Source organism: Mustelus asterias, chromosome 20 (assembly GCF_964213995.1).
Source record: "Mustelus asterias chromosome 20, sMusAst1.hap1.1, whole genome shotgun sequence".
NCBI classification, from domain to species: Eukaryota; Metazoa; Chordata; class Chondrichthyes; order Carcharhiniformes; family Triakidae; genus Mustelus; species Mustelus asterias.
Window position 1 is genome coordinate 82,423,237 of NC_135820.1, and position 24,989 is coordinate 82,448,225.

At 44.7% G+C, this 24,989-nt stretch overlaps 1 protein-coding gene across 3 annotated transcripts in view; it reads right to left on the reverse strand.

Moving 5' to 3' along the window:
- Window positions 1–23,406, reverse strand: part of LOC144508691 (short transient receptor potential channel 4-associated protein-like) — a 95,970-nt gene extending 72,564 nt beyond the window's left edge. The window contains exons 1-3 of one of the 3 annotated variants that reach the window (XM_078236979.1): window positions 23,254–23,406; window positions 8,523–8,654; window positions 3,727–3,843 (exon numbers count right to left, since the gene is read on the reverse strand). In XM_078236979.1, coding sequence (XP_078093105.1) covers window positions 3,727–3,843; window positions 8,523–8,654; window positions 23,254–23,379 — 375 coding nt within the window. In that variant the 5' untranslated portion in view covers window positions 23,380–23,406. The remainder of the gene's footprint in view (window positions 1–3,726; window positions 3,844–8,522; window positions 8,655–23,253) is intronic. The other 2 variants (XM_078236978.1, XM_078236980.1) reach the window with 2 other exon arrangements.
- Window positions 23,407–24,989: the final 1,583 nt, after the last annotated feature.

The window sequence follows — 24,989 nt, forward strand, 5'->3', positions numbered from 1 at the left end:
GTGGAGATGCCGGCGTTGGACTGGGGTGAACACAGGAAGAAGTCTCACAACTCCAGGTTAAAGTCCAACAGGTTTATTTGGTAGCAAATACCATAAGCTTTCGGAGCGCTGCTACTTCGTCAGATGGAGTGGAAATGTGCTCTCAAACAGTGCACAGTACCTTTAAGACCTGGCTGGCTTTAGGGATTCGCATTCTAATCAGTATTCTGTAACTTGATGTTGTGTCGCTGAGCCCTGTTTGAGAGCACATTTCCACTCCATCTGACGAAGGAGCAGCGCTCCGAAAGCTTATGGTATTTGCTACCAAATAAACCTGTTGGACTTTAACCTGATGCTGTGAGACTTCTTCTTGCTGCAGTTATACAGGGTCTTGGTGAGGCCATACCTTGAGTAGTGTGCGCAGTTTTGGTCTCCTAGTCTGAGGAAGGATATTTTTGCTATTGAGGGAGTCTAGTGAAGGCTCACCAGACTGATTCCCGGAATGTCAGGACTGACTATGGAGAGAGACTGGAACAACTAGACTTGTGCTCACTGGAATTTAAAAAGATATGGAGGGGATCTCATAGAAACATACAAAATCTTGATGGACTGGACTGGCTAGATGTGGGAAGAATCTTCCCAATGTTGGGGAAGTCCAGAACTAGGGGTCACAGTCTAAGAATAAGGGATAAGCCATTCAGGACTGAGATGAGGAAGAACTTCTTCACTCGGAGTTGTGAACCTGTGGAATTCTCTACCACAGAAAGCTGTTGGGGCCAGTTTGTTAGATATGTTCAAGAGGGAGCTGGATGTGATCCTTGTGGCTAAAGGGACCAAAAGGTACGGAGAGAAAGTGGGAGTGGGATACTGAAAGTGTATGATCAACCATGATCATATTGAATGGTGGTGCAGGCTCAAAGGGCCGAATGGCCTACTCCTGCACCTATTTTCCATGAACTCATTATTGATGCTTAATAACTTGGTAATAGCACAATTGATGCACATGGACTGCAGGATTTCAAGAGGCTTACCACCACCTTCTCAAGGACAATCAGGGATGGGCAATAAATGCTGGCTGCGTTGTCAAGCTTGCAATGCATTTAATTGAAAAATTTGTAGTCCAACATTTATAATTCAAATTACACTTTTAAACCCACAGAAACAGGAAACCATCTATTCCATTTGGCCTATTCCACCATTCAAGGAGATCATGGATGGGGGGCATGGTGGCACAGTGGTGGGCACTGCTGCCTCACAGCACCAGGGGCCTGGTTTCAATTCTGGCCTTGAATTACTGTTGGTGCACATTCTTCCCGAGTGCTTGGGTTTCCTCGGAGGTGCTCCAGTTTCCTCCCACAGTCCAAAGATGTGCAGGTTAGGTTGATAGGCCATGCTAAATTGCCCCTTAGCGTCAAGGGGATGAGCAGGGTAAATGCTGTGGGGTTACAGGGGTAGGATGGGATTGCTGTCGGTGCAGGTTCGAAGGGCTGATTAGAACATAGAACATTACAGCGCAGTACAGGCCCTTTGGCCCTCAATGTTGCGCCGACCAGTGGAACCAATCTAAAGCCCCTCTAATCTACACTATCCCAATATCATCCATATGTTTATCCAATAACCATTTGAATGCTCTTAATGTTGATGAGTCCACTACTGCTGCAGGCAGGGCATTCCACGCCCTTACTACTCTCCGAGTAAAGAACCTACCTCTAACATCTGTCCTATATCGCTCACCCCTCAATTTAAAGCTATGTCCCCTCGTGCTAGCCATCACCATCCGAGGAAAAAGGCTCTCACTATCCACCCTATCTAATTCTCTGATCATCTTGTATGCCTCTATTAAGTCACCTCTTAACCTTCTTCTCTCTAACGAAAACAACTTCAAGCCCCTCATACGATTTTCCCACCATACCAGGCAACATCTTGGTAAATCTCCTCTGCACCCTTTCCAACACTTCCACATCTTTCCTATAATACGGCTACCAGAACATTACGCAATACTCCAAATGCACCAGAGTTTTATACAGTTGCAGCATGACCTCCTGGCTCCGAAACTCAATCCCTCTACCAATAAAAGCTAACACACCGTACGCCTGCCAACTTTCAGGGATCTATGCACATGGACACCCAGATCCCTCGGTTCATCCACACTACCAAGTATCTTACCATTAGCCCAGTACTCTGCATTCCTGTTACTCCTTCCAAAGTGAATCACCTCACACTTTTCCGCATTAAACTCCATTTGCCACCACTCAGCCCAGCTCTGCAGCTTATCTATGTCCCGCTGTAACCTGCCACTTCCCTCCGCACTGTCTACAACTCCACCGACTTTAGTGTCATCCGCAAATTTACTTATCCATCCTTCCACGCCCTCATCCAGGTCATTAATAAAAATGACAAACAGCAGTGGCGCCAAAACAGATCCTTGCGGTACACCACTCGTAACTGAACTCCAGGATGAATATTTCCCATCAACCACCACCCTCTGTTTTCTTACAGCTAGCCAATTCCTGATCCAAACCACTAAATCACCCTCAATCCCATGTGTCCATATTTTCTGCAAAAGCTTACCATGGGGAACCTTATGAAACGCTTTGCTGAAATCCATATACACCACATCAACCGCTTTACCCTCATCCACCTCTTTGGTCACCTTCTCAAAGAACTCAATAAGGTTTGTGACACACGACCTACCCTTCACAAAACCGTGCTGACTATCCCTAATCAAATTATTCCTTTCTAGGTGATTATAAATCCTATCTCTTATAATCCTTTCCAATACTTTGCCCACAACAGAAGTAAGGCTCACCGGTCTATAATTACCAGGGTTGTCCCTACTCCCCTTCTTGAACAAGGGGACAACATTTGCTATCCTCCAGTCTTCTGGCACTGTTCCTGTAGACAATGACGACACAAAGATCAAAGCCAAAGGCTCTGCAATCTCTTCCCTAGCCTCCCAGAGAATCCTAGGATAAATCCCATCCGGCCCAGGGGACTTATCTATTATTACCCTTTCCAGAATTGCTAACACCTCCTTCTGCACTGTAGGGATTCTATTCTATGATTGTGATCTACAACGTAACTTTCCCCCATATCCTTCAATACCTTTAGGCAACAAAAGTCTGTTTCATTTAGTATCAATTATCATTTGCAGAAGGGAAATCCAAAATTCCACCAACCTTTTCATGTAGAAGTGTTTCCTAATTTCACTTGTGAAGAGTCTAGCTCTTTTTTAAAAATACTTTACCACTATAGTCCTACTCTCCCTAACCCATTATAATCTTCAGAACTCCATTGTAAAGGAATTTAAGAAAGGAGACATCCTGGGGACATAATTTGCTTTGTGCAGACCAGCATCTAACAAATTCAACTTACTGACAAGTCTCTTACTTTAACAAATGAAAGGTTGGTCAATGCTATTGTATGGGCAGGTAGGGGAAGTAGCTAATCACTCTGACCACTAAAGATTTTACTTTCAGGAAGAGAAACTCTTTTGGTGTCCAGAATGCTCCAGCAGTGCACTGTTCATGATATAATAAAGACAGTATTTCCAGATGTTAGCTAGCATGGTGTAGCAAGGAAGCATTGCAATTTTACACAGTGGCATCCAGTCAGGCTTCTAATGAGAAATTGGTACTCAGTCTGATCTGTCTCACCCAAACCCTTCTCCCCTCTCACACAAAGGATTTGCTTCACATTCTAAATGATCCCAAAAATATCTTCAAAGCACTTTAGTGCAACACTTACATCTACTCCACCAAACAGATCGAAAACATGAGTGTTGGGAAATTTGGACTCCTGGGCACCTTTCCCATCCTCTGTCACAAATGCCATTGCCTCCATTGAGAGAAGTGGAGCAATTTCCTGCACATAAGATGGATAAAAAAGGAACAATCAACATCTCAACAGACCAAATTTCAAGCAGCATGATCCTTTCACCCCAACCTGATGTCTTGAGGAGTGTACATATTACAGAGGTGGTGGTGCTGGAAGTCTTAAAGCGCATCAAGGTAGATAAATTCCTGGGACCTGATGAAGTATATTCCAGGATGTTGTGGGAGGCTAGGCAGGAAATTGCGGGTCCCCTAGCCGAGATATTTGAATCATCGATAGTCACGGGTGAGGTGCCTGAAGATTGGAGAGTGGCAAATGTTGTGCCTTTGTTTAAAAAGGGCTGCAGGGAAAAGCCTGGGAACTACAGGCCAGTGAGCCTCACATTTGTGGTGGGTAAATTGTTGGAAGGTATTTTGAGAGACAGGATCTACAGGCATTTAGAGATGCAAGGACTGATTAGGGACAGTCAGCATGGCTTTGTGAGGGGAAAATCATGTCTCACAAATTTAATAGAGTTTTTTGAAGGGGTAACCAAGAAGGTAGATGAGGGCAGTGCAGTTGATGTTGTCTACATGGACTTTAGCAAGGCTTTTGACAAGGCACCGCATGGTAGGTTGTTGCATAAGGTTAAATCTCATGGGATCCAGGGTGAGGTATCTAAATGGATACAAAATTGGCTTCTTGACAGAAGCCAGAGGATGGTTGTAGAGAGTTGTTTTTCAAACTGGAAGCCTGTGACCAGCGGTGTGCCCACTGTTATTTGTCATTTATATTAATGATTTGGATGAGAACATAGGGGGCATGGTTAGTAAGTTTGCAGATGACAACAAGATTGGTGGCATAATGGACAGTGAAGAAAGTTATCTCCAATTGCAACGGGATCTTGATCATCTATACAACACTCTGCCATTTATACAATAAATGGCAGAGTCATCAGGAGTATAGAAACACAGAGGGACCTAGGTGTACAAGTCCACAAATCCTTGAAGGTGGCAACACAGGTGGAGAAGGTGGTGAAGAAGGCATATGGTATGCTTGCCTTTATAGGACGGGGTATAGAGTATAAAAGCCGGAGTCTGATGATGCAGCTGCATAGAACGCTGGTTAGGCCACATTTGGAGTACTGCGTCCAGTTCTGGTCGCCGCACTACCAGAAGGACGTGGAGGCGTTAGAGAGAGTGCAGAGAAGGTTTACCGGGATGTTGCCTGGTATGGAGGGTCTTAGCTATGAGGGGAGATTGGGTAAACTGGGGTTGTTCTCCTTGGAAAGACGGAGAATGAGGGGAGATCTAATAGAGGTGTACAAGATTATGAAGGGGATAGATAGGGTGAACAGTGGGAAGCTTTTTCCCAGGTCGGAGGTGACGATCACGAGGGGTCACGGGCTCAAGGTGAGAGGGGCGAAGTATAACTCAGATATCAGAGGGACGTTTTTTACACAGAGGGTGGTGGGGGCCTGGAATGTGCTGCCAAGTAGGGTGGTGGAGGCAGGCACGCTGACATCATTTAAGACTTACCTGGATAGTCACATGAGCAGCCTGGGAATGGAGGGATACAAACGATTGGTCTAGTTGGACCAAGGAGTGGCACAGGCTTGGAGGGCCGAAGGGCCTGTTTCCTGTGCTGTACTGTTCTTTGTTCTTTGTTGTATTTGGGCCAGTGGGCTGACAAACGGCAGATGGAGCTTAATTTAGACAAATGCGAGGTGATGCATTTTGGTAGATTGAACCAGGGTAGGACTTACTCAGTTAATGGTAGGGTGTTGGGGAGAGTTACCGAACAAAGATCTAGGGGTACGTGTTCATAGCTCCTTGAAAGTAGAGTCACAGGTGGACAGAGTGGTAAAGAAGGCATTCAGCATGCTTGGTTTCATCGGTCAGAACATTGAATACAGGAGTTGTACAAGACATTGGTACGGCCACACTTGGAATAGTGTGTGCAATTCTGGTCACCCTATTATAGAAAGGATATTATTAAACTAGAAAGAGTGCAGAAAAGATTTACTAGGATGCTACTGGGGCTTGATGGATTGAGTTAGAAGGAGAGGCTGGATAGACTGGGACTTTTTTCTCTGGCGCATAGGAGGCTGAGGGGTGACCTTATAGAGGTCTATAAAGTAATGAGGGGCATAGACAAGATAGACAGTCAATATCTTTTCCCAAAGGTAGGGGAGTCTAAAACTAGAGGGCATAGGTTTAAGGTGAGAGGGGAGAGATACAAAAGTGTCCAGAGGGGCAATTTTTTCTCAGAGGGAGGTGTCTGGAACAAGCTGCCAGAGGTAGTAGTAGGTCCAATTTTGTCTTTTGAAAAGCATTTAGATAGTTACATGTGTAAGATGGGTATAGAGGGATGTGGGCCAAATGTGGGCAATTGGGATTAGCTTAGGGGTTTTAAAAAAAAAAGGGCGGCATAGACAAGTTGGGCCGAAGGGCCTGTTTCCATGCTGTAAACCTCAATGGCTCTATGATCTGGATGGAGTGACCAAATACTCTCTCTACCTGGGGATTACAAGATAACAAAATACTTGCTCAACTTAGAGATCAAAATATCTTTTTCTTTCAGACTCAGACTGAATCAGATCATTTCCATCATTTTTTGCTAATTTCAGAGCTTGAGAAACCTCGGTTTCCTTGATTACTATGGTAATCCATAAATGTAGGCTTAGTGAGCAACAAATAAAATAAGGCAAGAAACATTAAGCAGAGGTGACACAGCACAAAGCTTAGCAAGAGGTCACTCCAACAGGCAAGGCTCCCAGGAGATGGAGTGAGATAGCATGTTCATCTTCTTACTTAGCAATCCTCTCCTTCCACTTAATTCTTACAAACAGTGGTTCTAGGCAAGCTGTTCCTGTACATCTACAACACTGGCATCTACCCCACAATTTGAAAATGGGATGCCCAAAGAGACGGTGTTGCCATGGGATCCGTTCGAAGGCCAACACTCGCTAATAGCTTTGCTGGTTTCCACAAGAAACGAGTCTCAGACAGAATGACACCTAACCTGTGCTCAAATTCACCTCTGAAATACAGCTGTCAAATGAGCTCCCTTGTCTCTAAGTGCTGTTGATAAAGCTATAAGAGGGCTCTCTATGCTGTCGACCAGTACCTGCCTCCCTTTACTGGTCAATATATGGATTGGCAATCCTATAGTTCCACATGCTGTAAGAGTATAAGCAACCTCGTAAATAGGGCACAAGCCATTTGTTCACTGTATAAGCTTGATGTTGAAATAAGGTGAATCCAAACCATCCTGCAGGATATGGCTACCCTGATCACATCACTGCTCACTGTATAATGCATAAACTCATGAATGGGCCCAAGGCTTCCATTTTCAGTCCTTTAAAGTGTCTACCTCAGAATACTCTGAAAGTTTAAGGTGCATTAAAATTTTGAAGGTGTGAAGCTAGCTGTTTCACACCGTTATTCTGCAGTAGCAGCACGAGTGCTATTCTTTATTGACAAGACGCTGTCATCAAGCCAAAAAGATGTTCTGCCTATCATGCAAATGAGTAATATGGTATATGAATTTCAGTGCAGAGGGGCCAAGTATGCATGTCTTTATGTCCCAATGGTTGGTGGATCATAAACAGCCTGTGCCTTCAGCTGTTCATAACAGGCAAAGTACTGACCATTCAAAACCAGCCCATGCTTGCAAAACTCAAAGCACTGTTCAATGTGATTCCATGATTGGACAGCACTTGCTAAACAATCCTAACTGTGCTAAGAATTATACTGACAACAAATTTAAGATTACCAGGCTGGCTCACTTACATGTGCCCGAAGCTACATTTTTTCACACACAGTTCTGTCGTTTGCAGACAGATGGAACACACTCTGCCTTTTTCAACCAAACAAAAGCTTGGGCTCAGCCATTCCCTGGTTCATTCTCCATGGCAATGCCGTGACCAGAGTTGACTTGCATTAACTTAAAAACTTGGCAGTTAAATGTTGCCTGGTGCATCCGCTATGGTAACACCCTACTAATCAGAATCCACCTCCCAACCAACCAGCAGTCTCTTCACATGCAACATAAGTTGCTCCCTTTACAAGTTGTATTCTTGTAAAGCTGTCCTCATGAGACGAAGAAAAACTTCAACAGCATGTTTCTTCTTTCAGTAATATCCAAGGAGGATTGTTCTCCTTGAGACAGAAGAGAAGTGGTGACTTAATAGATTTCCAAAACGAGAAGTTTTGATGGTGTAATATAGAACAAAGGTAAAGATTGTTTCTCGTGTCAAGTAGGGCAATAACAAAGTCACTGATGCAAAATCGTTGGAAAAAGATGGAGACAGTAAATGAGAATTTTTTCCCCCCACTTAGCCATGACGAGCTGGAATTCTCTACGGCAAAGATGATGCAAGCTGGTTCTAAAATTCTACATTTCTTGTTGTAACAATTATCTATTATATTCACAGAAGATCAAGTTGATGACTACTTTGATTCTGCTCTCTTTTCATTTGTTATTTTTTCCCCCCACACAGAAAAAACAAAACAGAGAGGATGTTCTGGTTGCTAAGATACATAGCAGCCTTTTTCCATTTGTGTGAATGTTCTTGCCTTCAGGCAGCAAATAGGTGACACTGCCGTTCACAATTTAACAGGCCACATTATTGCAAGATGCTTTGGTTGTACCACAGGCAGGAGTTTCAGCGGTTGAGAGATGTGTAGGCTTACATCAGTGTCTTGCATCACAATCTTTGTACTGACCTTTAAAATACCATGACACAGCAACAGCCCATCATTGTTGGGTTGGCTGTTTGTGTATAACTTCTGAACCAGATGTGGGATTCCATTCCATTTCGCAGTTTTGTCCCTCTCTCTCAGCAAAGAATCTGGAATCTGCAAAGAGTTAGATGCCACAGTTACAAAAAAAATTGAAGGCTATATATTCAGCATGTAATTTAGGTTTCGGATTTCAGAAGAGTCTAATTTAGATCTACAACTCCAGGCCTTGCTCCTGGCCTTTTTACAGTACGTTCTTCCTCCTATTGGAGGGGCAGGTTTTGGTGAGCAGATTCAGTAAGGTGGAATAGCGTGTTTCCAAAATTTACTTTCTAAAATGGAGGACTTCATCATGAAAGGGGGACAGGTGGGTTAAGACATCTAATGCTCCATGTCAACAGTCACTGCATTGCTTTTATTTCCTCCTTCACTGTCCCACTACCACTCTCCACATCTCACTCCAGAATGTATGTTTACTTTTAAACAAGGTCCTTGCCATTATTAGCTTACTGTGGATGATATCATGGCCTTGACAGAAAACTGAGGGCAGATGAAATCTTCCCCTTAACTGAAGCCTTCTCACCTGGTTATACCTTCCACCACTTGTTCACTCTTGAAAAGTGTGAGGTGATACACTTTGGAAGGAGTAATTTAACACAAATGTATTCAATGAACGATAGGACACAAGGAAATTCTGTGGAATTGCCTGCGTTTTGGCCCATATCCCTCTAAACCCATCTTACCCATGTAACTGTCTAAATGCTTTTTAAAAGACAATTGTACCCACCTCAATACTTCCTCTGGCAGCTTGTTCCAGACATACTCAACCCTGTGAGAAAAAATTGCCCTTCTGGACACTTTTGTATCTCTCCCCTCTCACCTTAAACCTACGCCCTCTAGTTTTAGACTCCCCTACTTTTGGGAAAATATATTGACTATCGAGCTGATCTATGCCCCTCATTATTTTATAGACCTCTATAAGATCACCCCCAAGCCTCCTACGCTCCAGAGAAAAAAATCCCAGTCTATCCAGCCTCTCCTTATAACTCAAACCATCAAGTCCCGGTAGCATCCGAGGAAATCTTTTCTGCACTTTCCATTTTAATATCCCTTCTATAATAGGGTGACCAGAACTGTACACGATATTCCAAGTGTGGGGCCTTACTAATGTCTTGTACAACTTCAACAAGACGTCCCAACTCCTGTATTCAATGTTCTGACCAATGAAACCAAGCATGCCGAATGCCTTCTTCACCACTCTGTTCACCTGTGACTCCACTTTCAAGGAGATATGAACCTGTACCCCTAGATCTTTGTTCTATAACTCTCCAACACCCTACCATTAACTGAGTAAGTCCTGCCCTGGTTCAATCTACCAAAATGCATCACCTCGCATTTAAATAAATTAAACTCCATCTGCCATTCATCAGCCCACTGGCCCAATTCATCAAGATCTCGTTGCAATCCTAAATAACCTTCTTCATTGTTCACTATGCCACCTGCAAACTTACTAACCATGCCTCCTAAATTCTCATCCAAATCATTAATATAAATAACAAATTGGACCCAGCACCAATCCCTGAGGCACACCACTGGTCACAAGTCTCCAGTTTGAAAAACAACCCTTTACAACCACCCTTTGTCTTTTGTCATCAGGCCAATTTTGTATCCATTTGGCTACCTCACCCTGGATCCCGTGAGATTTAACCTTATGCAACAACCTGTCATGTGGTACCTTGTCAAGGCCTTGCTAAAGTCCACGTAGACAACATCAACTGCACTACCCTCATCTACCTTCTTGGTTACCCCTTCAAAAAACTCTATTAAATTTGAGACACAAAGCCATGCTGACTGTCCCTAATCAGTCCTTGTGTCTCTAAATGTCTGTAGATCCTGTCTCTGAAAATACCCTCTAACAACTTACCCACTACAGATGTTAGACTCACCAGTCTGTAGTTCCCAGGTTTTTCCCTGCAGCGCTTTTTAAACAAAGGCACAACATTTGCCACCCTCCAATCTTCAGGCACCTCACCTGTGGCTGTCAATGATTCAAATATCTCTGCTAGGGGACCCGCAATTTCCTCCCTAGCCTCCCACAATGTCCTGGGGTACACCATCAGGTCCCAGGTATTTATCTATCTTGATCCACTTTAAGACTTCCAGCATTCCTTCTCTGTTATATGTACACTCCTCAAGACATCACTATTTATTTCCCCAACTGCCCTAACATCCATACTTTTCTCAACAGCAAATACTGAGAAATATTCACTTAGGATGTGACCCATCTCTTGTGGATCCGCACAGATGACCTGATTAGGGATGCATTGAATAAGTCTACCAAATTTAGTTCTTTTGAATTGGTCTATGGACAGGAGATCAGAGGACCATTGAAATTAATTTGTGAAAAGTTGCGAAAAATGAAGTCAGAAACTATCCTTTTATAATACGTCTCAAACTTCAACGAAATACTAAATGGGACCTGTGAGGTGGCGAGAAAACATCTAAAGACAACCCAGCAGGGAATGAAAGCAAGGCTGATGAGAAGGCCCAGACTCATTGTCTTACAATAGGAGTGGGTTTGTGTTATTAATTGTCAGGCAAATCCCTAAAAGCTAGATTCAGTGGGCTGTAGCACCCGAAAGGAAACTGAGCAAGGTAAACCATGCGGTAAACAGCCCAGACAGATGCAAATCACACACGTGTGTGAACATGTTAAAGAAATATGGGATAAAGGAAATGAAAACAAGCATGGGGTCTTGGTAATAACAAAGGGGGAAGACAAGGGGTTAAATTCTGACAGTGACTTCCCAATGAATCATTTGGGCAATGAGGAAGTAATGGAGAATTTAAACCCGTGATTACGTCATCTCCGAGATAAGAGCCAGAGCGAACTGAGAGTTACTGCAATCCTATAAATATATTTGCGGGAATAAACTTGGTAGAACAGGGTTAGCGATACATGACAGAGATGTGGGGGACACCATTCCCGCCAAGCAACATCCATACAGGTTAAGTCTAGCTAAGTTATCACAGGTACAGGAAGAAATTGAATATATGCTTTAGAATGACAATATTGAATCGAGTTCTATGGTTGGAGCTCCCCTATCCTCATGGTACCCAGACTGGATGGAACCCAGAGACCATGTGTGGGCTAAAGGCAGGTGAATGCCAAATCCAAAAGGGACTCATTTTCTATTCCATGTTTGGAAGATGACATCGAAAGCATTGGATGGTTGAAATTCATCACCAAAATAGACTTGCTAAAGGGCTGTTGGCCTTTAGCAAGGAGATCTACACTTTTGTGATGCCTCAAGGACTTCATCAATTCAAAGCACCGCTGCTTGGGTTCAGAAAGCCCCCACAACTTTTCAAAGACTCACAAATAGCAATTTGAGATTGAACCACTGTTTATTAAAGTTTATTTATTAGTCACAAGTAGTACATTAACACTGCAATGAAGTTACTGTGAAAATCCCCAAGTCGCCACACTCCGGCATCTGTTCGGGTACAGAGAGAGAGTTTGGCATGGCCAATTCACCTAACCTGCACATCTTTGGACTGTGGGAGGAAACTGGAGCACCCAAAGGAAACCCATGCAGACATGGCGAGAATGTGCAAACTCCACACAGACAGTGACCCAAGCCGAGAGGCAAACGCAGGTCCCTGGCGCTGAGGGGCAGCAATGCTACCCACTGTGCTGTGTGTATTGATGACAGTGGGGCTCAGCCAGAGTTGGGAAGAGCAGCTACATCACCGAAAGGAACTGGTTGACCGCTTAGAAGTCAATCTCATGATGAATTTAGCAAAAAGCAAATTTGCCACGGCCCAAATTTCATCAAGTGAAACCTGTTGGACTTTAACCTGGTGTTGTTAGACTCCTTACCAAATTTCATATCCAGGACATGGCCAAATAGCACGAGTTGCAAAAAGAAAGGCCATTTGGGACTAGGGACTAAATAGTCTGGATCTGTATTCCTTGGAGTTGAGAGGTGACATTATAGAACATAGAACATAGAAAGCCACAGCACAAACAGGCCCTTCGGCCCACAAGTTGCGCCGATCATATCCCTACCTCTAGGCCTATCTATAGCCCTCAATCCCATTAAATCCCATGTACTCATCCAGAAGTCTCTTAAAAGACCCCAATTATTCAAACATCTTCGATCCTGAGGGGGCTTGACAAGGTAGATGGTGAGAGGTTTTTAATAATGGTAGAGTCTCAAACATGGGGACATAGTTACAAGTGGCCCAGTGGCATAGTGGTTAGCACTGCTGCCTCACAGTGCCAGGGACCCGGGTTCAATTCCAGCCTCCGGACACCGCCTGTGTGGAGTCTGCACGTTCTCCCCGTGTCTGCGTGGGTTTCCTCCGGGTGCTCTGGTTTCCTCCCACAGTCCAAAGTTGTGCTGATTCGGTTAATTGGCCATGCTAAATTGCCCCTTCGTGTCATGGTGACTAGCAGGGTAAAATACATGGGGTTAAGAGGATAGGGCCTGGGTGGGATTGTAGTTGGTGCAGGCTCAATGGGCCAAATGGCCTCCTTTCGCATTTTTGTGATTCTTTGGAGATAAAGTGCTGGTCATTTAAAATGGAGGTGCATAAAAATTTCTTCTCGCAGAGGGTGGCGAATCTCTGGAATTCTCTGCTTCAAAGGATGATGGAGGTTGGATCATTAGATGTATTCAAAGTGGACATTTATTCAAGGAATAGAGGGCTATGGTTAAATGGCACAGAAAAGGAGTTGAGGCCGGCATAGATCAGCCATGATCATATTGAATGGCGGGGCAGGCCTGAAGGGCCTACTCTACTTTTATTCCTTGTGCTCTAACACTCAGGAAGCTGGACACCATCTAGGACAAAGCAGTCCGCTTGACTGCTACCCCTTCCACATTTACTCCCTCCACTGTTGACGAAGCGTGACAGCAGTGTGTACTAATTACAAGATGCGCTGCAGGAACTCACCAAGGTTCCGAAGCAGTATCTTCCAAACCTACAAATCACCACCATCTGAAATTATAAGGACAGCATGGGAACACAACCACCTGGTCACTCACCTTCTTGATTTGGAAATATATCACCTTTCCTTTACTGTTGCTGGGTCAAAATCCTGGAATTCCTTCCTTAACACAGGGTGTACACCACGTGGACTGCAGCAGTTCAAGGCAGCAGCTCAGCACCACTTTCTCAAGGACAATTAGGGACATGCAATAAAAGCACCCATCTTATGAATGAATTTGGCCTTTATCGCAAGAGGATTTAAGTAGGAGTAAAAATATCGTACTTCAATTGTATAGAGCCTTGGTGAGACCACACCTGGAATAGTTTTGGTCTCCTTACCCAAGGAAAGAAGTCCTCGCCCTAGATGTAGTGCAACAAAGGCTCAGTAAATTCTTGGGATTGCGCGATGAGGAAAGATTAAATCGACTGGGCCTTTATTCTCTTCAGTTCAGAAGATGCAGGAAGGATGTTTCCCTGGGTGGTGGGTCTAGAACAAGGGGGGGGGCACAGTCTCAGAATAAGAGGCAACACATTTAGGATGGAGATGAGGAAGAATTTCTTCACTCAGAGTGGTGAATCTTTGGAATTCTCTGCCCCAGAGGGCTGTGGAGGCTCAGTCAATGAGTATGTTCAAGGCTGAGATTGATAAGATTTCTACATATTAAAAAGGATATGGAAATAGTGCAGGAAATGCAGATCAGCCATGCTCTCACTGAATGGAGGAGCAGGTTCGATGGGCTGAATCACCTACTCTTGCTCCTATTTCTTATATTCTAGAAGGTGCTGAGTGGCTCAAGATCAAACAGATGGATTTAATCAATTAGGGCTTCCCAACTCCTGGGAAAGACCACTGTCCACTCATGCCAATCCAAAAAAACATTCACCACTATTGTCTGCTTTCTATCCCTTAGGTAATTACGGATCCAAACTACCATTGCCTCTCACCTCTTGGGTTAATTTATTTATATTCTCACACAGAATATGGCCATCATTGGCTAGGCCAACCTTCATTGCCAATCCTAATTGCCCTTGAGAAGGAGGTGGTGAGCTACTTTCTTGAACTGCTGAGGTCAATGTGGTGTGGGTCCACCTTCTTGGAAGGGAGGCCCAGGATTTTGATCCAACATAGAAAATAGAAGGGGTAGGTTATTCAGCCCTTTGCGTCTGTTCCACCATTCATCATCATGGCTGATCAAAATCAATATCCTGATCCCACCTTCTTCCCATTTCCCTTGATCCCTTTAGCCCCAAGAGCTATATATCTAATTTCTTCTTGAAATCACACAATGTTTTGGCCTCTACTTTGTGGTAGTGAATTCCACACATCCACGACAGTGAAGGAATGGCGAGACAGTTCCAAATCAGAATGCCATCACCCAATTAAGATGCCTTTGAACTGAGTGGCTTGCTAGGCCAGTGAACAGTCCACCACATTACTGTGAATCTAGGGTCAGACGTAGGCCAGACCAGGTTAAGGACAGCAGATTTCCTTTTCAAGGACATCAAATGGGTTTTGGACTTTTAATTCCAAATTTTTAATTGAATGTCGTGGTGGGATTTATACCTGGGTCCCCAGAGCATTTCCCTAGATCTCTGGATAACAAGTCCAGATATTCCAATCAGAATCACTGTAAAAAGGACAAGATCGAAAGGTCTGTGGCACTGCAGTTGGAGGGGGAGAACATAAACGAGCAGGCCATTCAGCCCTTCAAGCCTGCTCTGCCATTCATTCCGAGCTTGGTTGATCCTCTATGTCAATGCCATATTCCCGCTTTCGCCCCATACATGTTGATGCCATTAAAAACTAAAACATTATCTATCGCCATCTTGAACATATTCAGTGGCTTAACCTCCACAGCTTCCTGTGGTAGAGAATTTCAAACATTTACCACCTTCAGTGAATAGATTTTTCCCTCATCTCAGCCCGAAATGTCTATCCCCTTATCCCAAGTCTGTGACCCCCGGGTCTAAATCTTCCCTGCACCTAATGTGTCCAGCCCTGTTCGAACTTTATGCATTTCAATGGGATTTCCTCTCAGCTTTCCACACACTAGCCCCAGTCGAACCAACCTCTCCTCATAGGGCAGTCCCGCCAACCCTGGTCTCACCCTAGTGAACCTCTGCTGCACTCCAAGTATATCCTTCCTTAGGTAGGGAGTCCAAAACTGCATGCAATACTCACCAAGCCCCCATACAACTGCTGCAAGACATTTCCACTTGTGAACTCAAATCCTCTTACAATGAAGGCTAACATACCTTTTGCTTTCTTAATTGCTTGCTGTACCTGCCTCTCCACTTTCATTGACTGGTGCACAAGAACACCCAGATCCGTATGTACATCCACACTTACCAATATGTCACCATTTAAACAATACTCTTCCTTTCTATTTTTCACAAAGTGTATAACTTCACATTTCGCCACGTATTTACTGACTCAACTTGTCAAGACCACCTTGAATCCTCCTCGCATCCTCCTCAATTCTGTCCGATTTTGTGTCATCAGCAAACTTGGAAATGTTACATTTGGTTCCCTCATCCAGGTTATTTATATATATTGAAAGCTGGGGCCCAAGCACAGTTCCCTGCAGTAAGCCACAAGTCACTACAGGCCACTTGGAAGACCCATTTACTCCCACTCTCAGTTTTCTGTCTGTCAACGGATTCACAACCCATGCCAATACATTACTCCTTATCCCATGTGCTTTAATGTTTCCCAGTAACCTCGAGGGACCTTATCAAAGTCTTCGGAAAGTCCAAACACACCACATCCACTGGTTTTCCTTTATCTAATCAACTAGTGACAAACAAAAACACTCCAGTAGATTTGTATTGCATGATTTGCCTTTCATAACCCCATGCTGCCTTTGTCCAGTGTGGCAATACTGTGCCGTTAAGAAATGTATTTATCATGTCTTTTTTGTGCAGGATCTGTTGTAGCAGTTTTTTTTTTTAAGCGGACCCATTCTGTCCGGATCCAGCAGCACTATATTGTTACTGCAGCAGCATAATTGATCTTAATTGCTACAATATTGGTTTTAATCTGGACTAATGCAGGGTTTTGTTATTTTGTGATTTCCCCTGGGCTATTGCAGAGTACGGTTTTGTTAGGTTGATTGACAGATAAGGTTATATGACTGGGTACAGCCAGGCTTTCAGGGAGATAGAACATAGAACAGTACAGCACAGTACAGTACAGGCCCTTCGGCCCACGATGTTGCAGCCTCAGAGCAGCCTGCTTTTTGGGATCTTTGGAGAGAGATCACTTTCTGCGCATCTCTTACTGTCTGAAGTGGAGATTGGAATCTGAGGTTCGACTGTCTGGGAGTGGAGCTCTCTGGAAGTTGCTGCATGAGAATTATAAGACCAGTATCTGTCTGGATCACTCTCCAATTGTGCAGAAAGACCATAAATCTAGCACCCACTTTGTCTTTGTTTTTATATCTTTGTTTTTATATATCCAAAAAGCAGAAAGCCAAGTGGTTCTAAAAAAAAGGGATGTGTGTCTGGGGGGGGGGGGGATACTGCTAAATTGGAACAATAGAGATAGCTAGCTGTTAAAAGTTATACTTTAAGTATTTTAATTGGTAAAAGTTATGCTAATTCTTGTTATATTCTAACTGCATTCTTAAATAAAGTCTGTTTTGATAAAAGCTTCCTAGTGGGTCACTGAAATGAAACATCATGCTCACCCTAATGCCAAAATCAAATGTAAAAGTTAGAACAAAGAAAAAAAAGAGCAAAAAAATTACAGCACAGGAACAGGCCCTTCAGCCCTCCATGGCTGCACCAACCATGCTGCCTGCCTGAACTAAAACCCCCTACCTTTCTGGGGACCATATCCCTCCATTCCCATCTTATTCATGATGCCCCTTAAAAGTCACTATCGTATCTGCTTCCACGATCTCCCCCGGCAGCGAGTTTCAGGCACCCACCACTGTGTAAAAAATCTGCCTCGTACATCTCCTTTAAACCTTGCCCTTCACACCTTAAACCTGTGCCCCCTAGTAATTGACGCTTCCACCCTGGGAAAAAGCTTCTGACTACCCACTCTGTCCATGCCCTTCCTAATCTTGTAGACCTCTATCAGGTCGCCCCTCAACCTCCATCATTCCAGTGAGAACAAACCAAGTTTCTCCAACCTCTCCGCAAAGATCATGCCCTCCATACCAGGCAACATCCTGGTAAATCCAAAGCTTCCACATCCTTCTAGTAGTGTGGCGACCAGAATTGAACACTATATCCCAAGTGCGGCCTAAGATTCTATAAAGCTGCAACATGACTTGCCAATTTTTAAACTCAATGCCCTGGCCGATGAAGGCAAGCATGCCATATGCCTTCTTGACTACCTTCTCCAACTGCTTTGCAACTTTCAGTGACCTGTGTACCTGTACACCCAGATCCCTCTGCCTATCAATACTCCTAAGGGTTCTGCCATTTACTGTATATTTCCTATCTGTATTAGACCTTCCAAAATGCATTACCTCACATTTGTCCGGATTAAACTCCATCTGCCATCTCACCGCCTAAGTCTCCAACTGATCTATATCCTGCTGTATCCTCTGATGATCCTTATTGCTATCTGCAATTCCACCAACCTTTGTGTCATCCGCAAACTTACTAATCAAACCAGTTACATTTTCCTCCAAATCATGGAAGGATGTGGAATGGACTGCCTGCAGTGATAGTGGAGTCAGACACTTTAGGAACATTTAAGCGGTTATTGGATAGGCACATGGAGCACACCAGGATGATAGGGAGTGGGATAGCTTGATCTTGGTTTCAGATAAAGCTCGGCACAACATTGTGGGCCGAAGGGCCTGTTCTGTGCTGTACTGTTCTGGGTTCTATGTTCATTTTTATATATTACAAACAGCAAAGGTCCCAGACTGATCCCTGAGGAATGCCATTTGTCACAGTTCTCCATTCAGAAACGCATCCTTCCATTGCTACCCTTATATGACTGAGCCAGTTCTGTATCCATCTTGCCAGCTCACTTCTGATCCCATGCGACTTCACCTTCTGCACCAGTCTGCCATGGGGGACCTTGTCAAAGGCCTTACTGAAGTCCATGTAGACAACATCCACTGCCCTAACTCAATCATCTTCGTCACTTCATCGAAAACCTCGATCAAGTTAGCAAGACATGACCTCCCCTTCACACAACCATGCTGCCTCTCGCTAATATGTCCACTTATTCCCAAGTGGGAGTAACTCCTGTCTCAAAGAATCCTGTCCAATAATTTCCCTACCACTGACGTAAGGCTCACCGGCCTGTAATTACCTGGATTATTCTTACTACCCTTCTTAAACAAAGGAACAACCTTGGCTATTCTCCAATCCTCTGGCACCTCCCCTGTAGCCGGTGAGGATATAAAGATTTCTCTCAAGACCCCAGCAATTTCCTCCCTTGCCTCTCAGTATTCTGGGGTATACCCCATCAGGCCCTGGGGACTTGTCTACCGTATGTTTTTCAAGAGCCCCAATGCCTCCTCTAGTTCTAGGCTAACTTCATAACATACCTTGGAGTTTCTGATCTGGTCGCCAACACCAGCCCCCTTAGTACTTCCCAAATGTTATCACGTCTTTTACAGCAGACCATAACATCTTCCCCACTACTAACGTCGGGGAACTTAAAGCCATTAGAACAACAAAAAAAGGGGCATCACAAGTTCCAATCCAGTTTTTAAATAAATCTGATGGCAGGGATAGATGACAAATATTGTTTGATGTTGTGGTTAACAATTCATTTCACAACTACGGCTGACACAATGTGATTAGCTGTGATGCCACCAGGAATGGTTCAGGGGCAATGATCTAACTTCAAGGCCACAGTCACAAAGCCATTCCTCATCTTCCAGTTGCGAAGAAAGAGCCCATATCTTTCCTGGCACGTCCTCAAGCAGGTGATGGTTGTCCAGATGTACTTGATCTCAGAATTTTGTACCTTTTTCCTGACAGAAGGTGGTGGAAGAGAGAATGTCTGGGGTGCGTGGGGTCCTTGATTTATGCTGGCTATTTTACCCAGGCAGCAGGAAGTGTAGACAGAGTCAATGGATGGGAGGCTACGTTCATAACCCTTTGTAGTTTCTTGTGATCTTAGAGCAGAGGCCATACCAAGCTGTGACACATCCAGAAAAGATGCTTTCAATGGTGCATCCATAAAAGTTGGAGAGAGTCGGAATGGACATGCAGAATTTCCTTAGCCTCCTGAGAAAGTAGAGGCATTGGTAGGCTTTAACTATAGCGCCAGCGTGGAGGGATCAGGACAGGTTGTTGGTGATCTGGACACAAACCTGAAGCTCTCGACCATTTCCACTTCACCACCATTGATGTAGACAGGGGTATGTCCTCTACTACGCTTCCTGAAGTCGATGACGATCTCCTGCGTTTGCTGAAATTGAGGGAGATTATTTTTGTTGCACCATTTCACTCTACTCTCTAATCTCATTCCTGTGCTCTGTCTGGTCATTGTTTTGAGACCCGAACCACTACGGTGGTGTCATCAGCAAACTTGAAAATTGAGCTGGAGTGGAATTTGGCCACAGTCATTGATGTATACAAAGTATAGTAAGGGGCTGAGGGCACAGCCTTGTGGGACCCCGGTGATGAGGATAATCGTGGAGGAGGTATCGTTGTCTATTCTTACTAAATGTTGTCTGTGGGTTAGGAAGTCTAGGATGACGTTACAGAGGGAGGAGCCGAACCCTAGGCCACGGAGTTTTGAGAGGAGTTTCTTATGGATCATGGTGTTGAAGGCTGAGCTGTCGTAAATAGGAGTCTGACGTAAGTGCCCTTGTTATCCAAGTGTTCCATGGTTGTGTGTAGGGCCAGGGAAATGGTGTCTGCTATGAACTTGTTGCAGCGAAAGGTAAACTGTAGTGGACCTAAGCAATCTGGGAGACTGGAGTTGATGCATGCCATGACTAACCTTTCAAAGCATTTCATAATTCCAGATGTCAGATCCACCGGGCGATCATTAAGGCACACTGCTTGGCTTTTCTTTGGTACAGGGATGATGGTCGTCTTCTTGAAGCAGGTAGGGACCTCAGATCTGAGTAAGGAGAGGTTAAAGGTGTCTGCGAAAACCCACACCAGCTGGCCTGTGAAGGATCTGAGTGCTCGTCCAGGTACCTCATCCGGGCCAGTCGCTTTCCGTGGATTGACTTGGCCGATTTGACATCTGTGACGGTGACCTCGGATATCGGTTTGGCCAAGACTTCAGAGGCAGATGGTGTATTCTTACTGACCTCCTACTCAAAACGGGCATAGAATGCGTTGATTTCATCGGGGAGGGGTGCCTTGCTGCCAGCAATTCTGCATGCCTTTTCCTTTTAGTTTAGATCTACATCTTGCCACGATCGGTGTGCCTAGCCTGGGATTCTAGCTTGGTCCGGCACTGTCTCTTGGCATCCTTGATAATTCACCGTAGAATATCATTGGCTGACAGCTAACCATGCAGTTACTGACACAGGACCTCAAAAAAACAACTGTCTGAAATCCCAGAGCCCATACTGGAACACACTCCAATTTACAAACTAACAACAGCTCCACCTCAATGGCATGCCTCCTAGCTCACTGCAAGCATCATTGATTGCAACCTGATAACTGACTCGGGTGGAGAAATCCCTTCCAACCTAGTAACCAAATAAATCAAAGTCTCGGGCATCCTAAGGTATGGCCCAGAATTGAAAATACTCCAGTCTGTCATAGAATTCTATAATAGACAGTTGTTTTTAGCACAGCAAAGTTATAGTCAAAAATAAAAGCAAAATACTGGAGATGCTGGAAATCTGAAATAAAAACCTAAAGTCCTGTTAAAACTCAACAGGGTTTGGCAGTATCTGTGGAGAGAGAGAGTTAACCTTTCAAGTTTGTTCTTTCATCTTGAGTTGTTCCAGAACTGTTTTTTTATTCCAGAAATAGCAAAAGGTTAAATCACAGAGGCGGCCATTCAGCCTGCTGTGTCTGTGCTGACTCTCTACAAAAGCAATTTGTTTGCATACTAGTTGAGGGAATTAGGAAACCAAGGTACACCGATGTTTAAAACAATAAAACTCTGAGTTTTTCTAACATTTACCTGCAGAACAAGCCTCAGTCCCCACTTAGTTTGAATGACGAGCCATTAGATAATGTAGTTCTCCCCCGTGCCCACACCTTCTCCTAACGAAGAAACACCAGCACCTTCCCGCACCAAATGAGGAACACCCTTATGAGGCAAGGTTAGACCAGCTAGGCTTGCATCTGCTGGAGTTTCAAACAGTAAGCAACTTGATTGAAACACACAAGATCCTGAGGGTTCCTGTGTGGGAGAATCTAGAACTAGGAGTCACTGCTTAAAAATAAAAGGTTTAAATGGAATTTAAAATGGAAAGGTACTGAATTTCTTTGAGGGTTGCGAGTCTTTGAAACTCCCTTCCTGAAAAGGTGGTGTAAACAGGATCTTTAAATATTTTAAAGGCAGGTAGATAAATTCTTCGTAAGCAAGGCAGTAAAAAGTTATTGAAGGTGGGCAGGGTGCAGATTTGAGGTAACTGTCAGATCAGCCATGATTTTACTAAATTGGTGGAGCAGACTCAAGGATCTGAATGACCCACCCACCCTTTTTCAAAGCTTCAACCGGATTAAGGTGGGTGCATCTCTGAACAGAGACATTTACATATGCAGATCTTCTAAAGGTCACAAGACAAGTTGAGAAGGCTGTTAAAAAAGTGTTCTTGGCTTGATAAATAAAGTACAAAAGAAGCTATGGTAAACCTTTGGAGAGGATGTAGATTGCATCAGAGACAACAGACTTCAGTAATGTGGAGAAACTGGAATTATTCTTAGAAGGATTAAGAGACTAGAGGTGTTCAAAACTATGGAAAGTTTTAATAGTAAATAAGGATAAACTATTTTCAGTGACAAGAGAAGGAATAGAGATTTAACATAGTCAGCAAAGTGATGAAAGGGGTGATGAAGGTAATATTTTTTCTCACAGATTTCAAATGAGTCCAAAAGACATGCTGGTTAGGCTGTGCTAAATTCTCCCTCAGTGTACCCGAACAGGCATCAGAGTGTGGCAACTGGGGGATTTCACAATAACTTCATTGCAGTGTTGTGATAGTTTTTGCAGTAACACCAACTTTTTGCAGTAACTTCATTGCAGTGTCAATTTAAGCCTACTCGTGACACTAATAAATAAACTTTAAACTTGTGATCTGAAGTGCACAGACTGAAAGGGTGGCAGAAACTGATTCAATTGCAACTTCCAAAAAAAATTGAAGTAGGTGAAAAGAAAATGTACAGGTTTTGAAAGAAACAGCACAGGGAAGATCGGATTGATGGCCTGCTGATTCTTACCGACCGTGTCAAAAATCAATGAGTTTATACACAGTCTAGACAATATTTTGGGTACAAAAATATAATCCTTCTATTACTGCATTAACATTCCAGTGAATTCGAGCACGGCAGTTTAAGAACTGGAAATGAGTTTTGCGAGGGTTTAACAAGACTCCAGTTAGGATTTAACCACAGGATTTCCTCTGTAACCCACACCTTCCCTCAACCCGAGAATGTGATCACTCTCCCCGATAAGGGAAGAGGCTGATTACCGGCTCCCTCCGAATGAAGCTGGGCCTACAGCGACCACTCACTCGCCACCCCTCCGGCCCGCTTCTAAACGAAGTCCCAGGCTTCCGGGGCCTTCGCCGCGGGCCACCAACTGACTCCCCAGGCCTACCTGTGAGACCCTGGTGGGCCCGTGCCCCGTGTAGCGACCATGCTGAAGGCGGGGTACGATATTCTGGGCTCGGCTGGAGCGAGAAGCGGCGCTCGGAATCTCCGGAGACCCGGGTGCGGCCGCCATTTCCCTCACAACGGAAAAGAGCAGCCCCGCCCCATTGGCCCAAACCCGGACAGACCCCGCCGCATCCGGCGCTCCCATTGGCCCAAACCAGAACAGACCCCGCCCCATCCGGCGCTCCCATTGGCCCAGACCAAGGCAAACTCCGCCCCATTCGGCGCTCCCATTGGCCCAAACCAGAACAGATCCCGCCCCATCCGGCACTCCCATTGGCCCAAACCCAGACAGGCCCCGCCCCATCCGGCACTCCCATTGGCCAAACCCGGACAGACCCCGTCCCATACGGCGCTCCCATTGGATCACAGAAGGAGGACACTCGGTCCATCATGTCTGTACCAGCTCTCTAATTGGGCATCATGCCCGGTGTCATTGCCCTGCCTTTTGCCCGAACCTCTGCACATTGTTTCTATAGTAAGAAGTTTAACAACACCAGGTTAAAGTCCAACAGGTTTATTTGGTAGCAAAAGCCACACAAGCTTTCGGAGCTCTAAGCCCCTTCTTCAGGTGAGTGGGAATTCTGTTCACAAACAGAGTTTATAAAGACACAGACTCAATTTACATGAATAATGGTTGGAATGCGAATACTTACAACTAATCAAGTCTTTAAGAAACAAAACAATGGGAGTGGAGAGAGCATCAAGACAGGCTGAAAAGATGTGTATTGTCTCCAGACAAGACAGCCAGTGAAACTCTGCAGGTCCACGCAACTGTGGGAGTTACAAATAGTGTGACATAAATTCTGATTCTAGGATCGCATGATAAAGACTCAGGAGGAAAAAAGCAGAAATATTTATGTGAAATAGTGTGACATAAACCCAATATCCCGGTTGAGGCCGTCCTTGTGTGTGCGGAACCTGGCTATCAGTTTCTGCTCCGCGACTCTGCGCTGTCGTGTGTCGCGAAGGCCGCCTTGGAGAACGCTTACCCGAATATCAGAGGCCGAATGCCCGTGACCGCTGAAGTGCTCCCCAACAGGAAGAGAACAGTCTTGCCTGGTGATTGTCGAGCGGTGTTCATTCATCCGTTGTAGCAGCGTCTGCATGGTCTCCCCAATGTACCATGCCTCGGGACATCCTTTCTTGCAGCGTATCAGGTAGACAACGTTGGCCGAGTTGCAAGAGTATGTACCGTGTACCTGGTGGATGGTGTTCTCACGTGAGATGATGGCATCTGTGTCGATGATCCGGCACGTCTTGCAGAGGTTGCTGTGGCAGGGTTGTGTGGTGTCTTGGTCACCATGCAGACGCTGCGACAACGGATGAATGAACACCGCTCGACAATCACCAGGCAAGACTGTTCTCTTCCTGTTGGGGAGCACTTCAGCGGTCACGGGCATTCGGCCTCTGATATTCGGGTAAGCGTTCTCCAAGGCGGCCTTCGCGACACACGACAGCGCAGAGTCGCGGAGCAGAAACTGATAGCCAGGTTCCGCACACACAAGGACGGCCTCAACCGGGATATTGGGTTTATGTCACACTATTTCACATAAATATTTCTGCTTTTTTCCTCCTGAGTCTTTATCATGCGATCCTAGAATCAGAATTTATGTCACACTATTTGTAACTCCCACAGTTGCGTGGACCTGCAGAGTTTCACTGGCTGTCTTGTCTGGA